The sequence below is a fragment of the Neovison vison genome, chromosome 13 (genome assembly GCF_020171115.1).
Source record: "Neovison vison isolate M4711 chromosome 13, ASM_NN_V1, whole genome shotgun sequence".
Taxonomy (NCBI): Eukaryota; Metazoa; Chordata; class Mammalia; order Carnivora; family Mustelidae; genus Neogale; species Neogale vison.
Genome location: NC_058103.1, coordinates 46,780,316 through 46,808,115, shown reverse-complemented (window position 1 = coordinate 46,808,115; position 27,800 = coordinate 46,780,316). Strand labels below are relative to the sequence as shown.

General features: G+C 35.1%; 1 protein-coding gene across 7 annotated transcripts in view; it reads right to left on the bottom strand.

The window, feature by feature from the left end:
• Positions 1 to 27,800, bottom strand: part of TXNDC16 (thioredoxin domain containing 16) — a 109,391-nt gene that overhangs the window by 10,266 nt on the left and 71,325 nt on the right. For all 7 annotated transcript variants that reach the window (XM_044229541.1, XM_044229538.1, XM_044229537.1 and 4 more), the window contains 8 exons: positions 27,114 to 27,257; positions 26,535 to 26,594; positions 24,704 to 24,872; positions 24,222 to 24,358; positions 15,220 to 15,304; positions 13,352 to 13,490; positions 8,974 to 9,134; positions 5,516 to 5,706 (listed from right to left, as the gene is read on the bottom strand). In XM_044229541.1, coding sequence (XP_044085476.1) covers positions 5,516 to 5,706; positions 8,974 to 9,134; positions 13,352 to 13,490; positions 15,220 to 15,304; positions 24,222 to 24,358; positions 24,704 to 24,872; positions 26,535 to 26,594; positions 27,114 to 27,257 — 1,086 coding nt within the window. The remainder of the gene's footprint in view (positions 1 to 5,515; positions 5,707 to 8,973; positions 9,135 to 13,351; positions 13,491 to 15,219; positions 15,305 to 24,221; positions 24,359 to 24,703; positions 24,873 to 26,534; positions 26,595 to 27,113; positions 27,258 to 27,800) is intronic.

The following is a 27,800-nucleotide window of genomic DNA, read 5'->3' as shown; positions in this document are numbered from 1 at the left end:
TCAGGTCATCTGCAAATAGTGACAGTTTTACTTCTTATTAATTTAGATACCTTTTATTTCTTTTTCTTGTCTGATTGCTATGTCTAGGATTTCCACTACTATGCTGAATAGAAGTGGTGAGAGTAGACATCTTTGTCTTTTTCCTCATCTTAAAGGAAAAGCTTTCAATTTTTCTTCATTGAGTATGATGTTAGCTGTGAGTTTGTTTATGGCTTTTATTATATTGAGGTATACTTCCTCTATACTCATTTTCTTGAGTGTTCTTATTATGAATGGATGTTGAATTTTTCCAAATGCTTTTTCTGCATTGAGATGATTGTATAATTTTTATCTTTAATTTTGTTAATGGATGATGACTGATTTGCAGATACTGAACCATTTTTGCATCCCTGAAATATTTTCCACTTAGTCACGCTAAATGACCTTTTCAACATATTTTTAAATTCAATTTGCTAATACTTTGCTATAAATTTTTGCATCTAGGGGTATCTGGGTGACATAGTTAAATATTCAACTCTTGGTTTCAGCTCAGGTTATAATCTCAGGGTCTTGAGATCAAGCCATACATTTGGCTCCATGCTCAGCACAGAGTCTGCTTAAGACTCTCTTCTTCTCCTCTGCCCCTCCCCCAATGCTCTTTCTCTAATATAAAAATAAATCTAAAAAAAAAAAAACAACCTTTGCATCTATGTTCATCAGGGATAGTGGTCTGTATTTTTTCTTCTCCTTCCTCCCTCCTCCTCCTTCTTTCTTCCTCCTCCTCCTCCCTTCCTTCCCCTCCCCCGCCTTCTTCTTTGGTAGTATCTTTGCCTGGTTTGGGTATCAGGGTAATGCTGACCTTGTAGAATAAATGTGGAAGAATTCTTTCCTCTCATACTTTTTGGAATAGTTTGAAAAGGATACGTATTAACTCTTCTTTAAATGTTTGGTAGAGGGGCACTTGGGTGGCTCAGTGGGTTAAGCCTCTGCCTTCAGCTCAGGTCATGATCTCAAGGTCCTGGGATCGAGCCCCACATCAGGCTCTCTGCTCAGCAGGGAGCCTGCTTCCCCATCTCTCTCTGTCTGCCTCTCTGCCTACTTGTGATCTATCTCTCTGTCAAATAAATAAATAAAATCTTCTAAAAAATTTTTTAAATAAATAAATAAATGTTTGGTAGAATGGAATTCACCTGTGAAGCCTTCTGGTCTAGGACTTTTGCTTGTTGGAAGTTTTTTGATTATTGATTCATTTTTGGTAGGAGTAATTGGTTTATTCACATTTTCTATTTTTTCCTGATAGTTTTGGAAGTTTGGAAATTTCTAGTAATGTATCCATTTCTTTTAGGTTGTACAATTTTTTATCATATAATTTTTCATGGTAGTCTCTTACAATCCTTTGTACTTCTGTGATGTTGGTTATAACTTCCCTTTCATTCTGAGTATATTTGAGTCCTCTTTCCTGATTGAGTCTGGATAAAGGTCTATCAATTTTGTCTTTTTAAAGAACCAAATCTTAGTTTCATTGATCTTTTCTCTTTTTTTAGTTTCCAATCATTTATTCCCATTTTAATCTTTATTATGTCCTTCCTTCTACAACTCTGGGCTTTGTTCTTTTTCTAGTTCTCTTAGGTATAAGGTTGGATTGTTTGAGATTTTTCTTGTTTCCTGATGGAGGCCTATATTGCTATAGCCTGCCCTCTTAGAAATGTTTTTGCAGCCTGCCTCCCCAAGATTTTGAACTTATGTGTTTCCATTTTCATTTGCCTATAGGTATTTTTCTTTTTATCTCCTCTTTGATTTATTTACCCATTGGTTGTTTAATGACATGCTGTTTAACCTCTGTGTGTTTATGTGGTTTCTTCTCTATCCTTTTTCTTCTTCTAATTAATTTCTAGTCCCATACCATTGTGGTGGGGGGAAAATGCATGATATGATTTCAGTCTCTTTGAATTTATTGAGACTTGTTTTGTGGCCTAACCTGTGATCTACCCCATAGAATGTTTCATGTGTATTTGTAAAGAATGTGTACTCTGCTGTTTTTGGATGAAATGTTCTATATAATGTTAAGTCCATTTGATCTAGTATGTCATTCAAAGCCACTATTTTCCCTATATTCAGTTTGGGTGTTCTCTATCCATTGACATAACTGGGGTGTTAAAGTCCCCTATCAGTATTGTATTACTGTCAATTTCTCCCTTTATGTCTTTTTTTTTTTTTAAGATTTTATTTATATGAGGGACGGAAAAAGTGAGAGACAGAACACAAGTGGAGAGGGAGGGGGAGGGGCAGAGAGAAAAGCAAATCCTCCCACTGAGCAGGGAGCTGGACATGGGGCTCCATCCCAGAACTCCAGGATCATGACCTGAGCCATAGGCAGATACTTAACCAACTGAGCCACCCAGGTGCCCCTCCCTTTATGTCTGTTAATATTTGCTTTATATAATTAGGTGCTCCTATACTGGGTGCCTAGATATTTACAACTGTTTTATCTTCTTGTTGGATTGATCCCTTTATTATTGTATGCTCTTCACTGTCCCTCATTATAGTCTGTATTAATATTTATATTGCCTGACATAAATATTATTCACCTAGCTTTCTTTTCTTTTCTATTTGCATGAAATATCTTTTCTCATCCTTTCACTTTCAGTCTATGTGTATCTTTAAGTCTGAAGTGAGTCTCTTGTAGGAAGCACATAATTGGGTCTTGTTTTTTCATCTATTTAGACACTCTGTGTCTTTTGATTGGAGCATTTAGCCCACTTAAAGTAATTATTGAGGGGTACCTAGCTGACTCAGTCAGTAGAGCATGCGACTCTTGATCTTGGGGTTGTGAGTTTGAGCCCCATGTTGGATGTGGAAATTACTTAAAAATAAAATCTTTAGGGACACCTGAGTAGCTCCATTGGTTAAGTGACTGCTTTAAACTCAAGTCATGATCCCAGGGTCCTGGAATCAAGTCCCACATTGGACTCCTTGCTCAGTGGGGAGCCAGCTTCTCCCTCTGCCTGCCACTCTCCCTGCTTGTGTTCTCTCTCTCTGACAAATAAATAAATAAATAAAATCTTTTAAAAAAATAAGGTAAAAAAAAATAAGGTAATTATTGATAAGTGTGTACTTATTGCAATTTTATTAATGGTTTTCTGGCTGTTTTTGTAGTTCTCTGTTCCTTCTCTTGTCCACCTCCCTTGTGATTTGATGACTTTCTTTAACATTATGTTTGGATTCCTTTCTCTTTATTTTTTGAGTATCTATTATAGAGTTTTGGTTTGTGGTTACCGTGAGGTTCATATATAACATACTACGTATATAGCAGTCCATTTTAAGTTTATGGTCACTTAAGTTTCAAAATATTCTAAAAGCACTACATTTTTACTATTTCCCCCACACCCCAGTTTTATGTTTCTGGTGTCATATTTTACATCTTTTTATTCTGTGTGTCAATTATTTCAGAGATGACCGATGTTACTACATTTGTCTTTTAATATCCATGCTAGTTATAAGTGACTGATCCACTATCTTTGTTTGCTTTTAACAGTAAATTTTTTCTTTCATAATTTTCTTCTGGTTATGGCCTTTTCTTTTCCACTTAAATAATTTCCTTTAACATTTCTTGCAAGGCTGGCTTACTGATGATGAACTTCTTTAACTTTTGTTTGTCTGGAAAACCCTTTCTCTCTCCTTCAATTATCACACCATAGCTACAAAACAACAACACCTCATTTGCGTCTATAAAACAGCAATGCAGATAGAGAAGTGAACACAGAGTGTTTGAAGAGTTCAAAACTTACAACTGAAAGGACCCCTATACCATGTGACCAGAATGAGTGAGTCAGAGATGAGTGATAGCACAAAAAGACCTTCTTCCAGATTATAACTTAAACAATATGGTTACTTAATTTTTCACATTTTCTGGGAAAATATTAAAATTAAAACCTAATAATGCCATCTAAGACCACCAGAATAGCCAGAATCATCTTGAAAATAAAGAACAAAGTTGGAGGATCAAATTTCCCAATTTAAAACCAACTATAAAGCCATAGCAAGATAGTGTGGTACTGGCATAAAGACAGATACAAAAACATGTACAGGAATGTTCACAGAAGCACTATTCATAATAGCCAAAAAGTGGTGAAACCCAAATGTCCAACTGGTGACTAAATAAATGTGGTATACCAATACAATGAAATATTCATCCATAAAAAGGAATGAACTATTGAGTCATGTTAATAACATCAATGATCCTTGAAAACTTATACTAAGGGAAAAAGCCAGATCCAAAGGCCACATATTCTATGATTCCATTTACATAAATTGTCCAGAAGAGGCAAATACAGAGACAGAAAGTAATTGCCAGGGAGTAGAGGGAAGGAGAAGACAGAGTGACTGCTAATGGGTAAGGGGTTTCTTTTTTGGGGTGATGAAATGTTTTGGAATTCAACAGTGATAATGGTTGCATGACCTTGTGAATATACTAAAACTACTGAGTTGTACACTTTAAAAGGATGAACTTTATGGTATGTGAGTTATATTTGACTATAAAAATATCATCCATAGGCAAGTTAAACATAGTTAAAACTGCCTAACTTAACAGAAATGAAGCAGACCACCTGGGAAGAACAGGTGTGCTGCAATGACTGACACTTAAATTAGGTATCTGCTTAAATATACGCAAATATACATAATGGTAGATTCACACTGTGCCAGCTGGCTGAGAAACAATATAACACTGAATTGGAATTTGTACACAAGAAATGTGTGTGTATACATATACATACATATTTATATACACACATCCCCTATTTCAGGACTCCATCATAGAACAATGTCAAATTATAATATAGTTTAACTGATATCCAGTAACAAAATCTTTGAGTATCTTAGGAGGTTTTCATTACATCAAATTTCATACCATTTCCTCAATAGACAAATGATCTAGTCCATTACATCTTATTTAAATTATAGCAACAGGCCCGTTAACCACAATTGTATATAAATCAACATATACGTCTATACCACAGATATAAATTCACATATGTTTTAGAAAAGTAGAGACTATCACATATCATAAACCAGCATCATAAACTGATCTAGATCTATTTTCTTATGGTTCAAAATTTTGGCTCTGAATAAGAGATACAGGTTGGAATCCAAAGTTCCTCATTTACTGTTTAATTATTTAACTTTGAACTAGTTACCTAAGTCTTCTACAGGTAGCAGTACTTCCTATGACTCTTAGGAGAATTAAATGAGTTAACACATGTGAAATCACTTAGCATTGTGCTAAATACCTGTTCAGTATTCAGTAAACGTTTGTTATTACTATCATTAAATTTAATAAAATGGAATGGAATGGAACTTATTTTCTGGGGTAATAAATACCACAAAGAAGATTGCTCCATGGACAATGCTATAACATATTAATATTTAAGATACTTACAAACATTACAATTAACTCATTCTAGCATATATTAGCTTTAATTCAAGTCTAAAAATCTATGAAAACAGAGAACTCTGTGTATTAAAACAGAAAACTTACTGATATGACTCTCAAGTCCTGCTTCTAGTTTCTTCAGCCACAATAAAAGGTTTTGTTCCGTGATAGCCTGGTCTGATGGAAATGCAAATACTTGGCCACCTGAATGCAGATTGACCACAACAAGAAGAGGAAGGGGAGGCAGAGCGTCAAAATATGCCTGTAAGATTCCTTGTCCTGCAGGAGTATTCTTTCTGCAAAAGGGAGCAATTGAATCCATTAGTATTTCTTTTTATAACAAAATTATGAAAACAACAGACTGTAGAACATTAAACTTTAAATATAGTATCATATCAATAAGTTTATTTTATAAAAAGAGATCCTAAAATCCAAGAGGTCTATAACTATGTTATCAGTAATTAGATTCAGTTAGAAACTCAGAAATGAGTTTCTTTTAACATGGGCATTGTGTTTCTCTTAGGAGGAAAAAAACAAAGGTAGTCAGTGACTATTTTCATGAAAACCAGTCATAGTTCAAAGATTTGTCAATTTGGGTTTGATAAAATCAATAGATTCCTCCCAAAGTTGAGCCAAGTATCAGATCACTTATCAGCTTAAAAATTAAATGGTTACAAACTATAAAATAGTAAGATATTTATAATAAATACTTCTCCAAATAAAGTTGTTTTTCCTCAGGAATAAAGGGGTTAATTTCAAATTAAAAACATTTTTTAAAAGTTCGGCCATACACAAAAACCACAACTTTTAAGATACCTAGGTTTCCTAAAACAGCACATTCCACATCATGGAAAATAAATTGTTTTACTCTGAGATATCTACAAAGTCCTGGGAAATTTTTGTCTTAAGCAGTATGTTGTTCTGTTGGTGATCTCTTCACAGAAAAAAAAATGTACATTGTCCCATTCTTGTAATAAATGTCTTTTCATTTGATGACTTTGAACAACAAATAGTGTGTATTTATGTGAACTGTGTTCAGACATTAAATGGAACACAAGCCATACATCTAGAAAACATAACAGAAAATATTGCTGGCAAATGCACTGAAAATTATCTGTAACATATTAGGTTGCATTTTAAAAATATAAAAGTACAGAAAAAGGAACTGAAGGAAAATGCCAAAATATCACAATGTTTATTTTTTTGTATTTGCTTCAGTGGACATCAATTACCTTTAAAATCAGAGAAATTACTGCTTTTTAAAATTTGTATGACACCAAAGGAAACCTAAGTAAAAATAAATTAAGTGAACCACATCAAATTAAAAACCTTCTGCATAGCAAAGGAAACCATCAACTAAATGAAAAGACGACCTTTGGAATGAGAGAAAATATTTGCAAATCATCTATCTGATAAGGGGTTTATATCTAAAATAACTAAGGAACTCCTGTAACACCAAAGAACACAAACAATCCAATTAAAAAATGGGCAGAGGATCTAAATAGACATTTTCCCAAAGAAGACATACAGATGGCCATTGTCTGTATGTCTAAAAAGATGCTCAACATCACTAATTAGGGAATGCAAACCAAAACCACAACGAGATACCACCTCATCCCTGTTAAAATGGCTAGTATAAAAAAGACAAAAGATAACAAGTTAAAGAAAAGGTAACCCTTGTACACTGTTGGTGAGAACATAAATTGGTACAGCCACTATGGAAAACAGCAAGGTGGGTCCTTAAAAAACTGAAATACAACTACCATCTGATCAAAAAATCCTACTTCTGGGTATTTATCCAAAGGAGATGAAAACAAGATAGTGAAGAGACACATGCACTCCCATGTTTATTGCAGCATTATTTGTAACAGCCAAGATAGGGAAACAATCTAAGTGTCTGTCAAAAGATGAATGAAGAAGATGTGGTATAGATACAACAGAATATTAATCAGTCATTGAAAAGGGTTTTCTCCCTCCCTTTCCCCCTCCTTCCCCCTTCTCTTTGCTTAGCCAACACCCCCTTCTCCCACTCCCTTAAACATTCCTCCCATGTTGTAAAAAGTGATAAGATACTACAAGGAATGTTGAAAGGTCAGTCTACATGCAAATAAGGGATTGTAGTCTGACCAATGCCGATGGTCAGTCTACATGCTAATAAGGGATTGTGGTCTGGCCAATGCCGATGGTCAGTCTACATGCTAATGAAGGATTGAAATCTAGCCAATACTGTCTGTTTCCCTTTTGTTAATGACCAATGAAAGTAACTTCCCACTATGTAAATGAAGGATGCTGAGCGAACCAATCAGGGGTATTCCCGCGCGCCAAGTATGCCTTTACATTTGAACTAGCCAATCTACAAACACCAAGTATGCCTTTACATTCAAACCAGCCAATGAAAACTTTGTAACCATGCTTCTGCTTCTGTACATATACTTTCGCTTCCCCAAACCCCATAAAAAGGCCCTGAACAAAGGGCTGGCGCGCGAGTCCTCCTAAGACTTGACCGCCCGCAGGTACCTGTGTCTACTCAATAAACCTCGTGCTGTTTGCATCTGACCAGTGGACTCGGCTCGGTTTTTGGGTCCGGGGGTCTCCTCCTGAGAAGGGGTCCATTCCGGGGTGCTTGGAGCCCCGGGGGGATCTTTCATCATGAGAAAGAAGAAAATCCTGCTATTTCCTACAACATGGATGGACTCTGAGGACATTATGCCAAGTGAAACAAGTCAGAGAGATAAAGACATATACTGCATAGAATCACTTACATGAAAAATTAGAAAGTCAAACTCACAGAAGCAGAGTAGAAAAGTGGTTGCCTGGAACTCAGGGTTGGGGGAAATAGGAAGAGGTTGGGAAAAGGAAACAAACTTTCAGCTGTAACATGAATAAGTAAGTTCTGAAGATCTAATGTATATAACATGGTGACTATAGCTGTGAACACTATATAACTGAAAATTGCTGAGAACTTAAATGTTCTTACTCCCTCCCCCATTATATATATATATATAATGCAAGGTAATTAATATGACAATTTACATGGAGGAATCCTTCCACAATGTATACATGTATCAAATCACTATGATGTACACTTTAAATATCTTACAATATTGTCAATTATACCTATATACACCTGAAAAAAAATAACATTCAGCAAAATAAAAAATTTATTGTAAAACAATTCAATCCAAAATAAGGTCATCTTAGACCATGTGAGGAAGTTTAGTTACTAAAATATCATAACTCATACACTGGTCCCATTATATTAACTCCAAAGATAGAATTAGAGAGTTTCATTTTCTAAAGAAAATGTATGTGGCGCCTGGATAGTTCAGTCAGTTAAGTGTCTGCCTTTGGCTCAGGTGATGATCCCAGGGTCCTAGGACTGAGTTCCCCATCAGGCTCCTCACTCAGCAGAGAACCTGCTTCACCCTCTCTCACTCCCTCTGCTGTGTTCCCTCTCTTGCTGTCTCTTTGTCTCTGACAAATAAATAAATAAAAATCTTTTAAAAAATGTCATCGTTATAGTTTCTTACCTTTTACATATTAAAAAATAAGAATATACTTACAGATTTAACCAGCAGGGGGTAAGTGAATCCAAGTGTTTATTTTTTGCCAACGTCAACATTGCTTTTTTATACTGAGGATTTATGCTGCCCTCACTGAATAAAATAAGTAATGGTTTCTGAAGTCTTAAATAAATAGGAAGATTTTCCACAGTGATCTCTGGCTGTTGAGAAAAAAAAAGAAAGAAAAAACATGGAGAATGATGCAACATAAAATAGAAAATAATGTCCAAATCACTCATGCAATTTTAGTTTGTAAAATGGAATTTAAACATATTTTAAGTGGAGATTTTGCTATACTGACTAGTGACTATGAATAGTAAGAGCTTTTCATTTAAGCTCACTTTATCTCAATGAGTTATTTCCAAAATAAAGCTAACTTGAAGATAAAAGAGTTCCCTGTTTTACAAGGATGGAACACTTCTAATGATTTCTTATACTAAAATCTGGACCAGATCAGACGGCAAACATATGACAAACAAAACTCTCATTGTATCTAACATACAATTTTTATAGGGAAAAAAATGCTGAGTTTTAAAGATCTAATCCTTCAACAACTACAATTACTTAAAATAAAAATCTTATTTTGTTTCAATATTATGATTTTAGCATAATTAATATAACCAAAAAACATGTTTAAACAATAAAAATTTCAGTTTCATTTCTGTTCAGGCAAAGCTCAAATACCAAACTCTGGTATGTACTTTTCCTTATTTAGTTCTCGAAGCCACTTTGCAAATTCTCATTTTTCTTCTAATTCTTACTCTTTCACACTCGAAATCCTCTTCTCAGACCTTCCTCTTTCATGACTTAAATCCCCTCTTCTCCAAATTTCCCTAAGTTGTCTTCTCATATTAATTATTATCTTTAATCTTCTACACAGGTTATATCCCCTTCCTAAAATTGACAGATTTCACCAGGCCAGCAGAACAGATCTGAAACATTAGGGGAGATGGAATCACCACTACAAAGTTCGCAATGTTATGCTGCATACTGAATCAGAAAGAAGTAACATACTTTCCCTGCCCTCAAAGAGCTCCTACTCTAAAGGAGCAGACAAACTTAGATAAACTGCTGTGATCCAAGAAAATTAAATGTATGACAATAAAATAAAGCGAAAAAAACAAGTAGGGGAGCCCATGGATGATTCTGGAAGTGACATGTGATCTGGTCTTGGGCAAGAAATAAGATCTTGACCGAAGAAGGTATGTGCTAGAGCTGGGATTCCAGATATAGTGAGCTTCATGGGGCTAGGCAGAGAGGTGTGAAAGCAGTCATATCATCTGGGAACAGTGGGAGTGAAGTCGGCCAGACTTCGGCATGCAAAAGGCAAATGTGGCTGTAAGACCAGATGGGAAAATGCCTTGATAGGTGTTCTAGCTCCCACAAATTCTGAGAAGATCTTGTATCAAATGAGTGACATGGGTATGCCTGTTTTAGAAAGATGACTAACTAGAATACAAATCTGTGAAAGAACAGAACGGTGAGAGGCATTTAGGGAAGAAAGACCCAAGAATTCTGTGAGTTGAGGTGAAAAGATCAGAAACTCAGATTTAGGAATCATCAGTAGGTATAATGATGGTATAAATTATGGGTATGGATAAAATTTCCCAAAGAAAGAACAAAAAAAAAGAAGAAAAACACTGAAGGTTGAAGATGGAATTCTAGAGTGGCCAGACTCTAAGAGATTTTGAAAAGAAAAACCATCGTCAATAACTTTGATTGCTACTTATAGAAAAGGTCATCAAACATGTTAATTGGATGGTGTCCTTTGGCTATCAGTATACAAGAGGCTATAACTTATCCATATTGAAAGCATAGTTAAAGGAACTTAACATATCTGAGCCAAGTGTTATTAAACTATATTTAAATGTGACAGCTTTGGATAGATGATAGCTTATATAGTTCATTATTGCGTTTTTCAGATTTGAGCATTATTTACCTAGGCTAATTTATCATCACATTCATTAAAATAAAAATTGGATGCCATACAAAAAAATGACTATCTGGTCACCCATTTCTGCTTCCTATCCAGATGAAGAAACCAAAGTCTTTCTAGCACCTTAGTGCAGGTCAGGAGATAAGCTTGCAGCTGGCTGGCTGGCAGCTACATACTCTAGACTTAAATCTCCAACACAGGGCAGCTTTAAGACATTTAATGACCACTTGAGGGTTTCAGAATTTATGGGAAGGTCATAAACTAAAAGCAAAACAATTTTTATTACAGCTATTGGTTTTTTAGTCCAACACTGTAAACCAAAACACTATAAACTGGAAACACTGCCCCAATGCTTAACTTATGAACAGAGTCTGATAGTTACGTTTGCCCCCAAGTTTCTCAGCCTTAAAGGATATCACAGATACCATAAATAAATAAATAAATAAATAAATATAAAAAATAAAAATAATACAAAATAAATTTTAAAAAAATGTTTTATCCATCAGTCAGGCACAGATGAAAGAGCAAAATGTTCCAATCTCCTCTCAGGCACAAGAGGAACAAGTATCAGCAGCCTTAAACATGTGCATGCCCTTTGGACTAGCAATTTGAATCATCTGAATTTACCATGAGTATGTAATCATGGAAACACCCAAAGATTACAAACAAGGCTAGTCCCTGAGTAAAACAAAATTAAAGACAACTTGGGGCGCCTGGGTGGCTCAGTGGGTTAAGCCGCTGCCTTCGGCTCAGGTCATGATCCCAGCGTCCTGGAATCGAGTCCCGCGTCGGGCTCTCTGCTCAGCAGAGAGACTGCTTCCCTCTCTCTCTCTCTCTCTCTCTCTCTCTCTGCCTGCCTCTCTATCTACTTGTGATCTCTGTCAAATAGGTAAATAAAATCTTAAAAAAAAAAAAAAAACTAAAGACAACTTAAATATTCACCAACAGGAAATTAAATAAGTTTGGGTTTTTTTCAGTGCAACAGAATATTATACAGATATTTAAAAAAATAGTATGTATTATCTTCATTTCTTGGTGGATAGATGCCTTAATATAAAAAGAAAATCATAGATACACATGGAATTTTTTTTTTAAGTTTGGGAAAATATTTCTTCCATTTAAATTTGGTCAAGGAGGTTATGGTTGATTCCAATTTTCTTCTCTTAACAGTTCTCTGTATTATCTGGGAGAAAGAAGGCAAAGGCTTATAATAATTCCAAAAATATTATACTATGTATATGGCTAAGGAATATTCATTTAATAACATGTCATTAAATACAAAAATGTTACCTTAATAATTTGGAAACCTACATCCTGAAAATATTAATGATTTGATTAATTATAACCTGGAACTTCAATGGGAAGAAGGGAGGGAACAGAACCAAGATCACAAAAAGATTTAATAAAGACTACAGCTATTAATCTGAGCCTAAAATATAATGTTATTTAGGTCATCATGGCAAAAAACATAACAGGAGGATATTCATTCAGTATTTATCACTGATAGTAATGCTTCTTATGTCACTTTAGAAATGCAGAAAAGTAGGGCGCCTGGGTGGCTCATGGGTTAAGCCTCTGCCTTCGGCTCAGGTCATGATCTTGGGGTCCTGGGATTGAGTTCCACATCAGGCTCTCTGCTCGGCAAGAAGCCTGTTTCCTCCTCTCTCTCTGCCTGCCTCTCTGCCTAGTTGTATGTGATCTCTCTCTGTCAAATAAATAAATCTTTGAAAAATTAAAAAAAAAAAGAAATGCAGAAAAGTATATATTTACAATATTCCAGCTATGTTTAATATAAATACGAAAACAACGGAAACTGAGAAATGTAGGTTACAACTGTTGTGCCCTTGAATTCACTATTTTCAAAGGAAGCAGTGGAAAAGGCTTTTCATAAGATACTATTTTGTTCAAAACTGTGTAGTAAGAATACTAGCTAACAGTTGTTGAATGCTCACCAGGGTCCAAATATGACACATAACACTATATACCTGTCTCACTTAGTCTTCACAATTAAGTCTCTGCAGCAGGTGCTATGACTACCTGCATTTTACACCCGTGGCAGGGGAGGCAGAGAGAAGTTAAGAAAGAGCAAGCAAGGAATCAAGCAAGGATCTGAAGCTGGGTAGTATGACTCTCCAGAATCCATGTGCTTTGTATATGCACCAAGTTTCAGCCTAGTTTTAAGTACTTCCTTCAACTGATCATCAGCTACACTAGTCTCGGCAGTAAAAATAATCCAAAGACATGTCAACTTTTGGCAGTGGACTACAGAAGCTGTGTGCATAATGAGTGAAGACTAAAACAGCAATCCAATGAATCTTCATCTCACAAGACATCATGCTCTGTGCCAACAACAGCTGGAAAATGGTGTATTAGAACAGACTATTTTTAACTGGTCTAGATTTTCCTATTTTAAATAATATCCGTATTATAAAATATACTCACAAATGTTTCCAGTAATGCATTTGTTATTATTTGAACTATGTCTTGTGCAGGGGAGTTAGCTAATGGAATGCTCTCTATTTTGCCTTCTTTGTGTCTGGCCAGCAGCAGGGCTGGAAGGGTTGCAGCATATTTATTTGACCTATGAAGAAATGTAGTATTAAGATTTCCAATAAAATGTAGCAAGTCATCAAAAACATAAACAATTAGTCCAGGAGGAGAGTGGGAAGTAGCAAATGGGGAAGCCCTACTACTAAAGAAAAAAATGAACTTGATTTCCTGGCAAACTTAACTTCTGTATGAGGCTATCTGAGGAAGTTCAGGAGCCTTGACAACCTAGATTAAAAGAAAGTAGCAGATAAAAACCTAGCTAGATTTTTTTTTTTTCTCTAGACAACTTACCCATCAAGAAAATGTCTAAACAGGATTAGGAACATGCTGCATGGTTACCGATCTTTCTGGACTGCTCACCATACTGCTGAGCAGGAGAAAGCATTTACTAGAAACCTACTATTTTCCAAGCACTCTTTCAGGCACCTTTAGTTTTCATTTAACCCTCAGAATGGCCCTACATGAAACCACTATTACCTGCACTTGATAGAGAAGGACACCAGGACTCAGAGAGGGATAAATGGCACAGCTAGGCTTCAAACCAAGATGCCCCTCATACAAAGTCTATGCTCTCTCCACTGTGACAAAGCCCCAATCTGCCACTTCTTACCACTACTTTTGCTAACAAAAGAGGGGAATCACTAAATTAAATGGGAAAAAATGCTTGGTGTGAAACGACCAGTGAGGTAGTCACATATATATCATGTAAAATCTCAATTGATGATAAAACAAAGTATAGATGTTATAATACATAAACATTAGTAGAGGGTCCAGTCTTCAAATTACCTGGAAGACTCTCTTAGGTGATCAGTTGGTTACAAATAAAACATGCTCTGAAAACTACTGGCCCACCTCTTGGACCACAGCTAAATGCACAATGACAGCAGAGTACAAGACAGTGGGTGATTTCCTTATGTCAGGTGAATAGGCTTCATATTTTCTAAAGATCTGGAGTTCAGGATTTACTTGACAAGTTACTGCTTTCATGGATAGAAAAAGAGCTTAATCATGAAGGGCAAATGTCACCAGTGTTCAGGATGAAAGACGTAAGCTCAAATCACAATTAGGAATATTACAGTCAGGAGGTAAGCAAGACAAATTATTGGGACTTATCAACTCCACTTGCACCTGAAAATAAGCCATTAATGCAGAATGTGATGTACATGTATTACTGTATGTATTGTATATGCATTACTAATCTCCAAATTTTCAATTCAGTCCTTCATTCTGAACCAACTGAAATATCTGGTAGTTCATAGGAGTCCCACACTCTACAAATAAAGCAACTTATGTGGTTAAAAAAAGCACTGATTAAGTGTATGTCTGCAATAACTTAAAATTAGGTGGCACTATCAGGTATAGTTATATCGCTTAAAACTGGTGAAAATATGAGAAAATTCTGACATTTATACATACCTTGGTGGCAAATCAAAACCCAGACACTCAAGATGTAAAATTCCCAAAACTTTGATAATTCCAAAGAACCAAAACTGCAAGTAAGAGAACCCAAAGAGGAAATTTTTTAAAGAAAGATGAAATAGCATGAATCCAAGGTCGCCCCTATGGGAACTCTAGCCTAAAGCAAAAGAATAACTAAAAATTCTAAATATGCAGGTGGTACTTCCCAGATCATCTTTGAAGAAAATTAAAAATTTAGTTATATTGCTGACCTATTTTCCTTCATCAACTGTGTAAAGACAAACAATATATTATCTTGCAAACTTCTTCCTCTCTAAAATTAGAAGACTAAATAAACTTACAGTATTAAAACATCTTCTTCAGAATAAATTCCAGTGATAACATATCCTTTTAGGCAGTTTCCTGCTTCAGTGAAATCTTCTTTCACTATAAATACATAGACAAGACAAAACTCTGAAACCTTTAAAATTATGTGGGCTATATAACTGATGAACAGACTTATAAATGGTTGTAATTTACTATTAATTATAAAGATAAATATTTACAGGTAGATCTTATATAACTTAGTAGTTCTAAAATAAATCTATGTTCTTTTTATGACATTTGATTACTAGAGAAATGTAAATTGATATAATGCAATTATGGTTCCCTAAACAAATGTATTCTAAATGTGATTTGTCAAATTTATAGCACTCTAATCATACAGAGTTACTGAATAAATATTTGTTGCTTTTTAATTTACTCCTAAGGTAAGGTAATTGAAACAGCTGTCTTACACATAGCCTGGAAAGAGAAGTGTATGTGAAATGATGAACACATTATCATCCCAAAATCTAGAAGTGCTTACATGTACAGAAAAAATAGAAGACTAGTAATTCTAGGCCTTTAACAGTATCTATGTTAGGATTCTGCAATTATGAGGGATTTGTGTCTTTATATTTCCCCTATTTTCTGTAATGTGTTTTTGTTATCTTTGAGCTTTAATTTGTGTATCTGTCTTTTTTCATTTGTTAGGATACAGATAATTTGTTATCTGTAATAATAATTTCTTACTTATCTGTAAGAAATAATTTATTTCTGTAGCTTTCTGAATATGTTTTTGTAACTAATACTGTATTCTGGATCATGTTAATGACTATTTTATGACCAAGAAAAAGTCTGAATTAAACGCTCATAGACTAATGAGAGAACAGAGGTAAACTTATATAAATGACGTATTCTTGCAACGTGAAGGCTAAATGGTAGTGCAGCACTGCATGGAAGGTTCATGGCAGTTCAAACAGAAAACTGAGGACAAAAGAACTGAGTCCTAAAGCATCTAGTACCCTGGACATGCTGAACCCAAAAGTTCTGCACCTAAGTAGTCAATACTGTGCTCATGGTGTGAGCATCAGCACTGTTAGCATCTGGTAACCACAGGCTGTATTCTTTAAAAAGGATGGATACTTTCCACAAGATTAAGAAACACTGTAGCAAAGCCAGTTTACTAAAGTGGCACAGTCAGCCAGTAAGCAGCACTGAGGGCTCATTTATAACCATGAATTTCATGAGAAACTATTACCCCGTGAAAATATTTTCTTCAGCCTGTGTTACATCAAAGCAGAAAAGATTCATTTGAAAAAATTAAACAAAAAGACGCCTCGGTGGCTCAGTCAGTTAAGCATCCAATTCTCGGTTTTAGTTCAGGTCCTGATTTTGGAGTTGTGAGACTGAGGCCTGCATCAGGCTCAGTGCTGGGCATGGAGCCTGCTTAAGATTCTCTCTCTCCCTCTTCCTCTGCCTGCCCCCTCAAAACAAAAACAAAGACAAAAACAAAAAAGAGAGAGGGGGGAAAGAAAGAAGAAAAGTAAACAATTGGGACTAACTGCCTATACTTTTATTTCTAAGAGAAAACAGAACTAAATTCTGGTCATAATTGATGATCATTATCTAAAACAATGACAGAATCTGTTTCAGCTTTTTTTTTAAAATATAAATAACAGGGGAAAATTATACTATGTCCATATAATTTCCTCATACAAAAGCCTCTCTACTCATGAATATGTTTCTTTTTTAAAAAATATTTTATTTATTCATTTGAGAGAGAGAGGCACAAATGTGGGAGAGGGGCAGACGGAAAGGGAGAAACAGGCTCCCCACTGAGAGGGAGCCCAACATGAGGCCTGATCCCAGGACCCCAAGGTCATAACCTGAACCAAAGGAAGACACTTAACCAACGGGGTCACCCAGGCACCCCTTGAATATGTTTTTTTTTTCTTTGAAAGATTTGATTTATTCATTTGACAGACAGAGATCACAAGTAGGCAGAGAGGCAGGCAGAGAGAGAGAGGGGAAGCAGGCTTCCTGCCAAGCAGAGAGCCAGATGCAGGGCTTGATCCCAGGACCCTGGGATCATGACCTGAGCCAAAGGCAGAGGCTTTAACCCACTGAGCCACCCAGGCACTCCATGAATATGTTTATTAAAAGGCTCATCATATATCTTGTTACTTCTGCAATGGAAATATTTAAAACTACAGACCTTGATAAATACATACATACATAAATACTCTATAGACCTCAGATACACATCCATTTCCACCAAACAAGACTGTCAGTTTTCCTCTGAACATTTAAAAACCAGACATACTCTCCTCCTTGGTGAAAACTACATATATGTCAGAATATACTGCAACCCCAAGTATAAGAAAAAAATCATTTAATCTAAATAAGAATGTTCTTAAATCACAATAAATATATTTGTGATATAATATTAATGGTGACCTCCAATATTTAGTCGTGTATCTATGAACATGTTTTAACTGCATAAAATAAATACATTAACTTAGAAATACTGCTTTTTCCCCACTGTCATATTACTGAATTGTTACATTTATATACACACACACATACATATACTACACATATATCTATTTTTTTTTTTTTAGCTCTACCAACAAGAGTTGAGAAGAACACTCCAGTAACTAAAAACACTCCTAATCCCTAGATTTTGGTTTCTAAATTCCATGTCCCACTAAAAGGAACTTAGACCCTTGGTTGAGAAATGGCTGATTCTAGGAATGGGACTGGGAACATTTTGTACCAAAAAGACATACCCAAAAAAAGATGGAAACTTGTCAAAAGGACACAGGAGTCCCGACCGAAGGGGTGTGACAGCAACTAATTATAACCCACTGAATAAAATAAGGACTCAGGTGTCTATACTGAAAAACAAACAATGAGAAGGAAAAGCTCTTACAGTAGTATGTGAAGTATATTAGTACATATATAGAATGAATAGGGAGTTACAAATTTTCCACTCGGCAACCAACATAGTTCTAGCTCTTTCAAGCAATGGATTCTAAAACCGGAATGCAAAAGTATAATGAGAAACAGGACATTTACAGAGCTTTAAATTCTATCCCCAAAAGATACTTACTAATTACAAAAGGGGAAAAAAATGTATCTTTCAAGTAAAGAGACCTGGCACATACAACATTGGACAAAGGAGACACTTCAGCCCTCATGATAACCACATTAATCTTTAAATCATTAGCATCTACATGAATAAGCCAATATCTGATATAAAATAAGTGCTCAGTAAATGTTAGTAGTTAGCTCTTGTGAATAAAATTCATTTGTACATAAAAATTTAGTCAATTCATAACAGCCTTTTATTGTTAAACATTTTCTCATTCAATAGATGTTGAAAGTCCAGTAACTATCACATGAATATCTGCAAAAACTAAAAACAACAAAAAGAAGAAAATCTAATACCTGACTGAAAAAGTCTGAGAACAATCAATCTAGTGAAATAACAAAAGGCATCCTATCCAGATTACATCATTCAGGCACACTGGAACAATCTCTACGTTGTTTAATATTATACTTTTGACTTATTTTTTAAAGACTTATTCATTTGGGAGGGATGGAGGGAGGAGGGAGGAGGGGGAAGAGGAAGAGGGAGGAGGAAGAGAGAGAGAGTACGAGCTTGAACACGTGCACAGGGAGGGGTGGAAATGGGAGAGAATCTTAAGCTGACTCCCTGCTGAGCACAGAGCCCCACTAAGGGCTAGATCTCACAACCCTGATATTATTATCTGAGCCAAAATCAAGAGTCAGACACTTCACCAACGGAGCCACCCAGGGCCCCTATACTTTTGACTTTTGTTAAGAGATAATTATATGTAAATCTTATCATTTATATAAATGATCAAAGTATATTGTTCCCTGTATCTTTTACATTAAAAGAAATATGAAAAATCCCTCTCAGCATCTACAATCAGGGGAAAGTTTTTTATTGCCATTTATTATATAATGATGATAAGAAAGCAAAAATTTCATCTTTCTGTTTCCGATTGCTGCCAGATTGCCCAAGGTTAAGTTTTATGACCAACTGCAGTGTTTTCTAAATATTCTATACAATTATCCCCTGATCTTTTATGGCTTAACTCTTACTCTTGTTTTAATGATTTTATTGTATTTGTGCTTTTTATTATCTGAAAGCCTTAATTCTTTTTGGAAGGAAGCCCAGAGTAAATAACAGACAACCTCAGGGCACCAAGCACCTGCGGTAGCTTGGAAGAAAAAGTCAATGGGTAGCAAAAAACATTAGAAAGGCAAAGACAAAGGAGTAAGACACAGACTCATTCACTTCACAATTTTTCATAAAGAGAATACAAATGAAAAAGCTGTCCTCTCTAGGATTTTGCCTTTTAAGACGGGAAGCCACAGAACACGCATTCACATTCTTATTATTTCCTTCTAGTAAGTTCTTTTGGCTTTTATTTTAAAAGATTTTGAAGGGCTGCCTGGGTGGCTCAGTGTGTTAAGCCTTTGCCTTAGCTCAGGTCATGATTTCAGGGTCTGGGATCAAGCCCCGCATCAGGCTCTCTGCTCAGCAGGGAGACTGCTTTCCCCCCTCTCTCTCTCTGCTTGCCTCTCTGCCTACTTGTGATCTCTCTCTGTCAAATAAATAAATAAAATCCTTTTAAAAAAATAAAAGATTTTGAAGACAACATGGAGGGGAACAACTGCTAGACAGAAATTTGTAGAAAGCAGAATTTAATAACTAGTTAACAGTATCTGTTATCTACAGATATGATGCTACATGGGGATACTCTTCCCAGAAAAATATCCTTAAAAGATTTTATTCAGAATTTGAAATTCATCTTAAATTAGAGAAAAATAAGGGGGCAGGTTTGCTAGATAAATACAAACAGCTAACCTGTGATGAAAAAAAAACACTAAAGGTTTTGTTACACAGTCAATTCAAGAAGTTATCCATATGGGAAGGCAAGAGAATAACATTCTAACAATAATACTGGTTAGAAAAAAACAAAACAAACCCCTGTGTACTCTTCCTTTACTACTTACTGAAAGCCATTCCTATAAAGCTAGAAAAAATAGAGTCTAAAAATAGAGAAGTTGTGATATTAAAAGAACACTATAGTCTATGATGCTATGTAAAACTAACAATTGCTTTAAGTGCTGTGTCAAAGCTGAATGAAAACACATTAATATGAAATGCACCAAAAATAAGATGGATTAATTGACAGGTGGAAGGATGGAGAGATGCACAGGTATGTGCTAAATCAAGTAAGTACAAGTTAAATGCCAATAGTAGAATCTAGACGGTAGGTATATGGATGTTCACTATAAAATCTTTCAACTTTGCTGTATGTTTGAAAATTTTCATAATAAAATGTTGGAAAAATAAATGCAAAAAAATTTTTAAAAGAGAAAGCAAAAATACTGAAGTTCAGTAATATTGATAATTTGAATCTATAATACAAGACTATAGAGGCCCATATAAAGAAAAAATGACAGAAGAAATTAAAAGCATTCTCATCTTCCATAGAAGGAGTCAAAAATCATTAAAATGGTCTTTAATTTTATAGATTCCAATATTTTTGTTTGTTTTTTTTTTAAAGAATATCTTCTCTATGGGGCGCCTGGGTGGTTTAGTTGTTAAACACCTGCCTTCGGCTCAGGTCATGATCCCAGGGTCCCGAAATTGAGCCCCACATCGGGCTCCCTGCCTGGCAGGAAGCCTGCTTCTCCCTCTCTTATTCCCCCTACTTGTGTTCCCTCTCTACATGTGTGTCTCTGTCAAAATATAAATAAAATCTTTTAAAAAAAAAAAAAAACCATCTTCTCTGGCTCTGGGGAAAATAAAACCAAAAGAAGCATTCTCCATGTAGACTAAACTAACTAAAGAAAGCATAAAACAAGCAACAGAAACACAAATAAGTTTAGACAATGTGTATAAATGATTAAAGTTCACCTGGAAGAGCCAACAGGCAAAAAAAAAAAAAAGAAAATGTATAAAAGACAAACAAAAGAGTTGACCCAATTATATATTTCAACATGTATTATAAAACTAATAGATTAGAGGGGTGCACCTGGGTGGCTCAGTCGGTTAAGTGTCCAACTCTTGATTTCAGCTCAGGTCATGATCTCAGGGTCCTGGGATAGAGCCCCATGTTGGGTTGTGTGCTCAGGATGCAGCTGCCTTGTCTCTCTCTCCTTCTGCCCCTTACCTTGCTTTCTCTCTCTCTCTCTCAAATAAATAAATAAATCTTTTTTAAAAAAATGAATAGATTAGGTATTGACAGGGAAATAAAAGTGAATAAAATAGAAAATATTTAAACAGATACACAGAGACACACACAAATACAGACATGGATTTAATATGGTGATAGTGGAATCAAAAAAAAAAAAGAATGAATGAAAAAAGGACAACTGTTAACTATTCAGACAAAATAAAGTTGGCCCCTAACCTCATACCATGCACAAAAATATCCAAATAGTTAACGACTTAAAAAAGAAAAGAAAATCAAAGAACACAATCAAGAGTAGAAAGGCATGCTATGGAACAGAAGAAAATATATGCAATTCATATATATTATAAAGGGTTGATTTACAGAATAAATAAAGAATTCCTGCAACTCAACAACAACAGCCTCCTTAAAAAAAAAAACGAGCATAGGATTTGAATAGACACTTCTCCAAAGAAGAGATACAAATGTCCAACAAGCACATAAAAAAATGCTCAGTATCACTATTTATCAGGAAAGTAAAAATCAAAACCACAATCAAATCAAAACCTCACACCCATGAGCATGGCTAGTATCAAAAAACCAGAAAATAACAATGTTGGTGAGGATGTGAAGTCAGAACACTTGTATACTAGTGGTGGGAATATAAAATGGTACAGCCACTAGGGAAAACAGTATAGTATGTTCACCCATGTTCACAGAAGCATTATGCACAATAGCCAAAAGGTGAAAACAACCCAAATGTTAGTCAACAGATGAATGAATAAATAAAATGTTTTATATACATACAATGTAATTTTACTTATCCCTTAAAAAGAAGGAAATTCCTTTTTTAAAAATATTTATTTATTTTAAAGAGAGAGAGAAGAGAGAACAAGAGAGAGAGAGTAGGGAGGGGCAGAGGGAAAGAGAGAAACTCTAGCAGATGCCTCTCTAAGCTCAGAGCCTTATCTCAAGACCCCAAATCAAGACCTAAGCTCAAACCGAGACTCAGATGCTTAACCAACAGTGCCACCCATAGGCCCCTAAAGGCAAGGAAATTCCAACACATGATACAACATGGCTCAATCTTAAAGACATCCTGCTAAGTGAAATAAGCCAGACAATAAGAGACAAGTCAGACTCACTGAGATATAAAGTAGAATTGAGGCTTTCAGGGGCTAGGGAAATAGGGAAATGAGAACTGTTGAACAGGGACAGGGTTTTGGTTTTGCAAAATGAAAAAAATTCTGGAGGTTAGCTGTACAACAGTGTAAATTATATTTGAAACTAGTGAACTATATGCTGAATCAGTTAAGGTGTAAATTTTGTTACATGTATTTTATCAAAATTAAAAAAAAAGAAAAATACTCAAAGCAAGAAGACAATATAAATTAATATAAGAAAACATAAATTAAAGCAAGAAGAAAATACAGGTGACTATTAACTGACTTTTAACTGATAAGGATGATAGAAATTTTCTATAACTGAAATCAGTGGATAAATCTCAAAATCAATACATTTGAAAACAAATTTTAAATGCTAAATACCAAATTATTAAAGCTAACAACCAGGGTGCCTGGGTGGCTCAGTGGGTTAAAGCCTCTGCCTTCGGCTTGGGTCATGATCCCAGGGTCCTGGGATTGAGCCCCACGTCGGGCTCTCTGCTCTGCAGGGAGCCTGCTTCCTCCTCTCTCTCTCTCTGCCTACTTGTGATCTCTGTCTGTCAAATAAATCTTTAAAGATTTTTATTTATTAAAAAAAAAAAAAAAGAAAAAGCTAACAACCAAACTGGGGGAAATTAACTGAAACAAAATAACAAGAATCTAATATCCTTAATACATAAAAATCTCATAGTAATTCATTAGACAAGCACTAAAACCCCATTTTTTAATAACACATATAACACACAGCTTATAGAAAACATAAAGTTATCCTCCTACTGGGAATCTCTACCCATTAAACAGTCTAAATTCCACAGATAGATGTATAAATTAAAAAATTCTTTATAGCAAAAAGAAAAAAGTGAAATGACAGATCTTAATTGTTGGTAAACAGTTAAATAAATTATGGTATATGCATCCAAATACATAGCCATGATGATTTTGAAGAATATTATTCATGGGGAAAAAAGCACCCATGTAATATTAAATAAAAACAGCAAGATACTAACCTAGATACACAGCACTAGCCCAATTACATTAAAATATATACAAATATGCAATACATAGTTACACAAAGAAAAAAGGGAAAGAATTATGCCAAAATTTAACAGCTAGGGCACCTGGGTGGCTCAGCTGGTTAAGCAACAGCCTCTGGCTCAGTTCATGATCCCAGAGTCCTCGGATTGAGTCTGGCATGGGGCTTCCTGCTCAGCAGGGAGACTGCTTCTCCCTCTGACCTTGCCCCTCATGTTCTCTCTCTCTCTCATTCTCTTTCTCTCAAATAAATACATAAAATCTTTAAATAAATAAATAAATTTGGGGGCACCTGAGTGGTTCAGTGGGTTAAGCCTCTGCCTTCGGGCTTGGGTCCCAGGGTCCTGGGACCGAGCCCCACATCAGGCTCTCTGCTCCACGGGGAGACTGCTTCCTCCTCTCTCTCTCTCTGCCTGCCTCTCTGCCTACTTGTGACCTCTGTCTGTCAAATAAAGAAATAAAATCTTTTTAAAAATGAATAAATAAATTTACAACTAAATAATCTTGGATTTTTTCCCTCAAGTTTAATTTCAAAATTCTGTAATTTGAGTTCTCGATCATTAAAAAAGATATTAATTCATTTTTTTAAAAACTAGCAATCAAGTTTTTAACTATTACCTAACTCCTTACCTGTTGTCATGTTTGGGCTAAACAGTCCCAGCACTGACACACTAGAGTAGGAGATCAGGTCTTTATGTAATTCCCCATTTAAATACTCTTCTGCTTCTTGAACCGATGTTATGTTCACTGGGCATGAAATCCTGTTGCTGAATGAATAGATAGCTATATTCAAAATTAATTTTTAAGGATACTTTTCAGGTTGCAAAAAAAAAATAAAACATACTGACACTGGCGGCGAACACTATATTCCACAGGGTAAATATCTGACAAAATAAAGACAAATACTATTCTAATTAAAAAAAAAAAAAAACACCCTCATTAAACACAACCTCGACCTGTGAAGGTCGAAGTGAAGGAATAAGCTCTCTTCACCTTATCCTGTGATCTCAATTCCTTACTCCTTAACCTATTCAAGATGTGTCTACAAAGTATGGGAATTAAGTTTATAGACCTCAAAATTCAAAAGTCTTAGGGAGAAGCTGAATACTCACAGCTGTATAAATTTTAGGAGATCTTCGGTTCCTAACATTCCAGTGTAAGACACTGGGGTCTTGCCTTCCTTATACATCTTCACAACAGGAAATTCAGTGACCTTTTGCTTAGTACATAAATCAGACCAATCTGCACAGTTCACTCTAGCAAGCAGCATAGTGGATGTGCCTAAACAACAGGAAATGCACATTTTATAAATATTAATGTAGAAAACTCAGTTGTGTAGACTTAACAACATTTTTACCCCATTCTTTTTTTAACCTCTCATCAGCATGAATGGCTTCTACTGGACACTCTCTTCCCTTGATTTTTGCAACCCCTTCCCCAACTGGCTTATTTTCCCATCTCCTTTGCTGCTCTATTTTTGGGTCCCTTTTCCATGTTAATCTATCAGTAGAGTCTAAGATGTCTGCAGTATTACATCCCTGATACCTGATCAATGCGTGAATTTCCAAAGGTGTTCCTAATTTAAAGATTTAAAACAAAAAAACCCAGATTCTCTTAGCTATAGCTACTAGGTACGGGTAGGTATAAAAATTTGATATTTGCTGCCACCTTGTGACTGAGTATAAAATATTCTTCATCGTCTTAGATAAGAAGTGGTTTTTTCCCCCACAAAGTCAACATGAAAAGTTATAGGACTCATGCCCAAAGTATTACAATAGTCTTCCAATTTGGCGTAGTAAGCGTACCCATACTATGCATTTCTACATTAAGCCCCCTGAACTTCTAAAACAGAAAAGAACTGAGGAAAAATGGTTCAAAGTGATTTTTAAAATCTCTTACGTTTTTATTACCATAGAACATGTTATATTTAGGACTGACTTTCTGGAATTAATTTCTTAAGTTCACAAAAGTCCCTAGTATATAAATAAGTTATATACTATTAGCTTATTCATTTATTCAACAATTATTAAACTCCAAATATTCTACAATATAAGTCAATATGCCAAGTCCAGTGAACTAAGTACAAGATATGGTATCTACCTACAAAGAATTACTAAAAATTGAAAGAACCTGTAAGCTAGTGCCCCAAAAAACTAAATGGTGGATACATTCCTAAAGTAGCTAAAATAATAAGCCTAGTTAATTAGCATAGCTAAGAAAAAAAAAAGAAAAACTGTAGGAAAAGGCATATTACAGATATGAAGCATGATACATTCTTATTCAAATGATTATAAAACATTATCCTAATCCATAATTACCTCTCTCTTATTAATATGCCTCCTTACCTCTCCTTATGTCTTTGCTAGAACGATGGCATAGGTATTTTGAATTCAAGCCCATTCCTTGAATTCAAGTCTATTCCTTGAATTCTTATTTACCTACCCCTGGATCAGGTTTTCATAGAACAGTTAAAAGACTTTGGCTATTAAGAAATATCCCAGTCCATAAGGAGCTAACTAAACAGCTTTAAGAACACTGAGATCTTAGATCTTTGGTTAGACTGTGAGATTGGGTCTTATCTGTCACATTTTTGTTTAAGGGTATTTAGTATTCATTTAATATTTAATAGTAACTGGCTCAAGAGTAGGCACTCAGTAAATGTTTGCTAAATGAATTCAGCCAAAATGATTACTGGATTAACTGTGTGGCCACAAGTACTTAATACATAGGCTCTCTAACTACTGCTGAAGACAGGTCCATGAAAAGAACCAAGATGAATGCTTCTGAGCATTTCTGAAACTTATGGTTCATTAATGTAATGTTGGAGACACAAATATAAAACATGAAATTTTACATGGTTTTCTTCATCTTTAGCATGATAGGGTTTTACAAATAGCTATAGCTTAAAATCAAGAAAATAAGCATGCATACCATATTACGTACCTTTTAATTTAATTGCCAAATCGATATAGGACTGCAGAAATGCCATGGATACTGCTTGCCCTACATTAAAATAAAAAATTCAACAGATACTGCAACATGCGTATCTCCAAAGCATCCGTGACTATACATTTACAATCCGCAACTATACATTTACTATATGATTTACAGAGATTATAAATCATACTGATTTATAGGATCTCCCAAAACTGTTATTCCTTCATAAGAAATATTCTAATATACGGTACCCAATAGTATGCAATCATTTAAGAGGATCCTAAATGCAACTAATTTTCTGCACTCATAATGCAAGGAAAATAGTTGAAGGGCTTTTTCTTGAAGTTAAAAGGAGTATATGTCTTAGAGATCCATAAGACTGTTAATATATTAAAAACATCAGCATGAATTGGTAATTTTTCTAAATTAGTAAATTAGTAAATGTTTCAATATGTGCAGCCTAGTTGGGACATATGAACACTATGTCATTCTTCAACATGCAATATACAGAATGCAAAAATAAAATCCACCCACTTTGAATCCCCTAATACATAATATTCCCTGACTCTGAAGACTCATACTCACAACCAGCATAGAAAAGCACTATGCTATCAGAAGCCACTACTGTCGTGTTAAAAGTCTCTTCTGTCAGTTCCACCGTGAGTTCCAAAGGCAACCGTCTCTTCCTATCTCTGTAAACAGTTTCTGCCACTTCATCATCTTGAATATCTAAAATGTTCAAAAATAAATTAATGTATATTTAAATGCATAACTTATATAAATACAAATTCTACTGTATGACAAGCACTGTGATGGACAGTAGGGAAAACAGTAAACAAAACAGACTTAGTCCCTGACCATGTGGAGCTCCTATTTACAGAAAAGTCAGACAATAAACTCATCACTGAATAAACACATAGTTGTAACTTGTGTCAGTTTAAGGAAAGAAAATGGTACCTGAGACATTGTAATAGGGAGATTCAGATCCGGAGAGCCAAAGCCTTCCAGCTAGAGAATCCAAACTTTTTAGAAAAATGTCTTAGGCAAAAGGAAAAATATATATGAAGGGTCTAAGACATAAAAGAGCCCAACACAGGGCTTGATCTCATGACCCTGAGATCATGACCTGTGCCAAAATCAAGAATTGGATACTTGACGAACTAAGCCACCCAGGTGCCTCAATTATGCTCATTTTTTCTTTTTCCAATTTTTTATTTAATTTCCATTTAATTAACATATACTCTATTATTAGTTTCTAAAGTAGAATTCAGT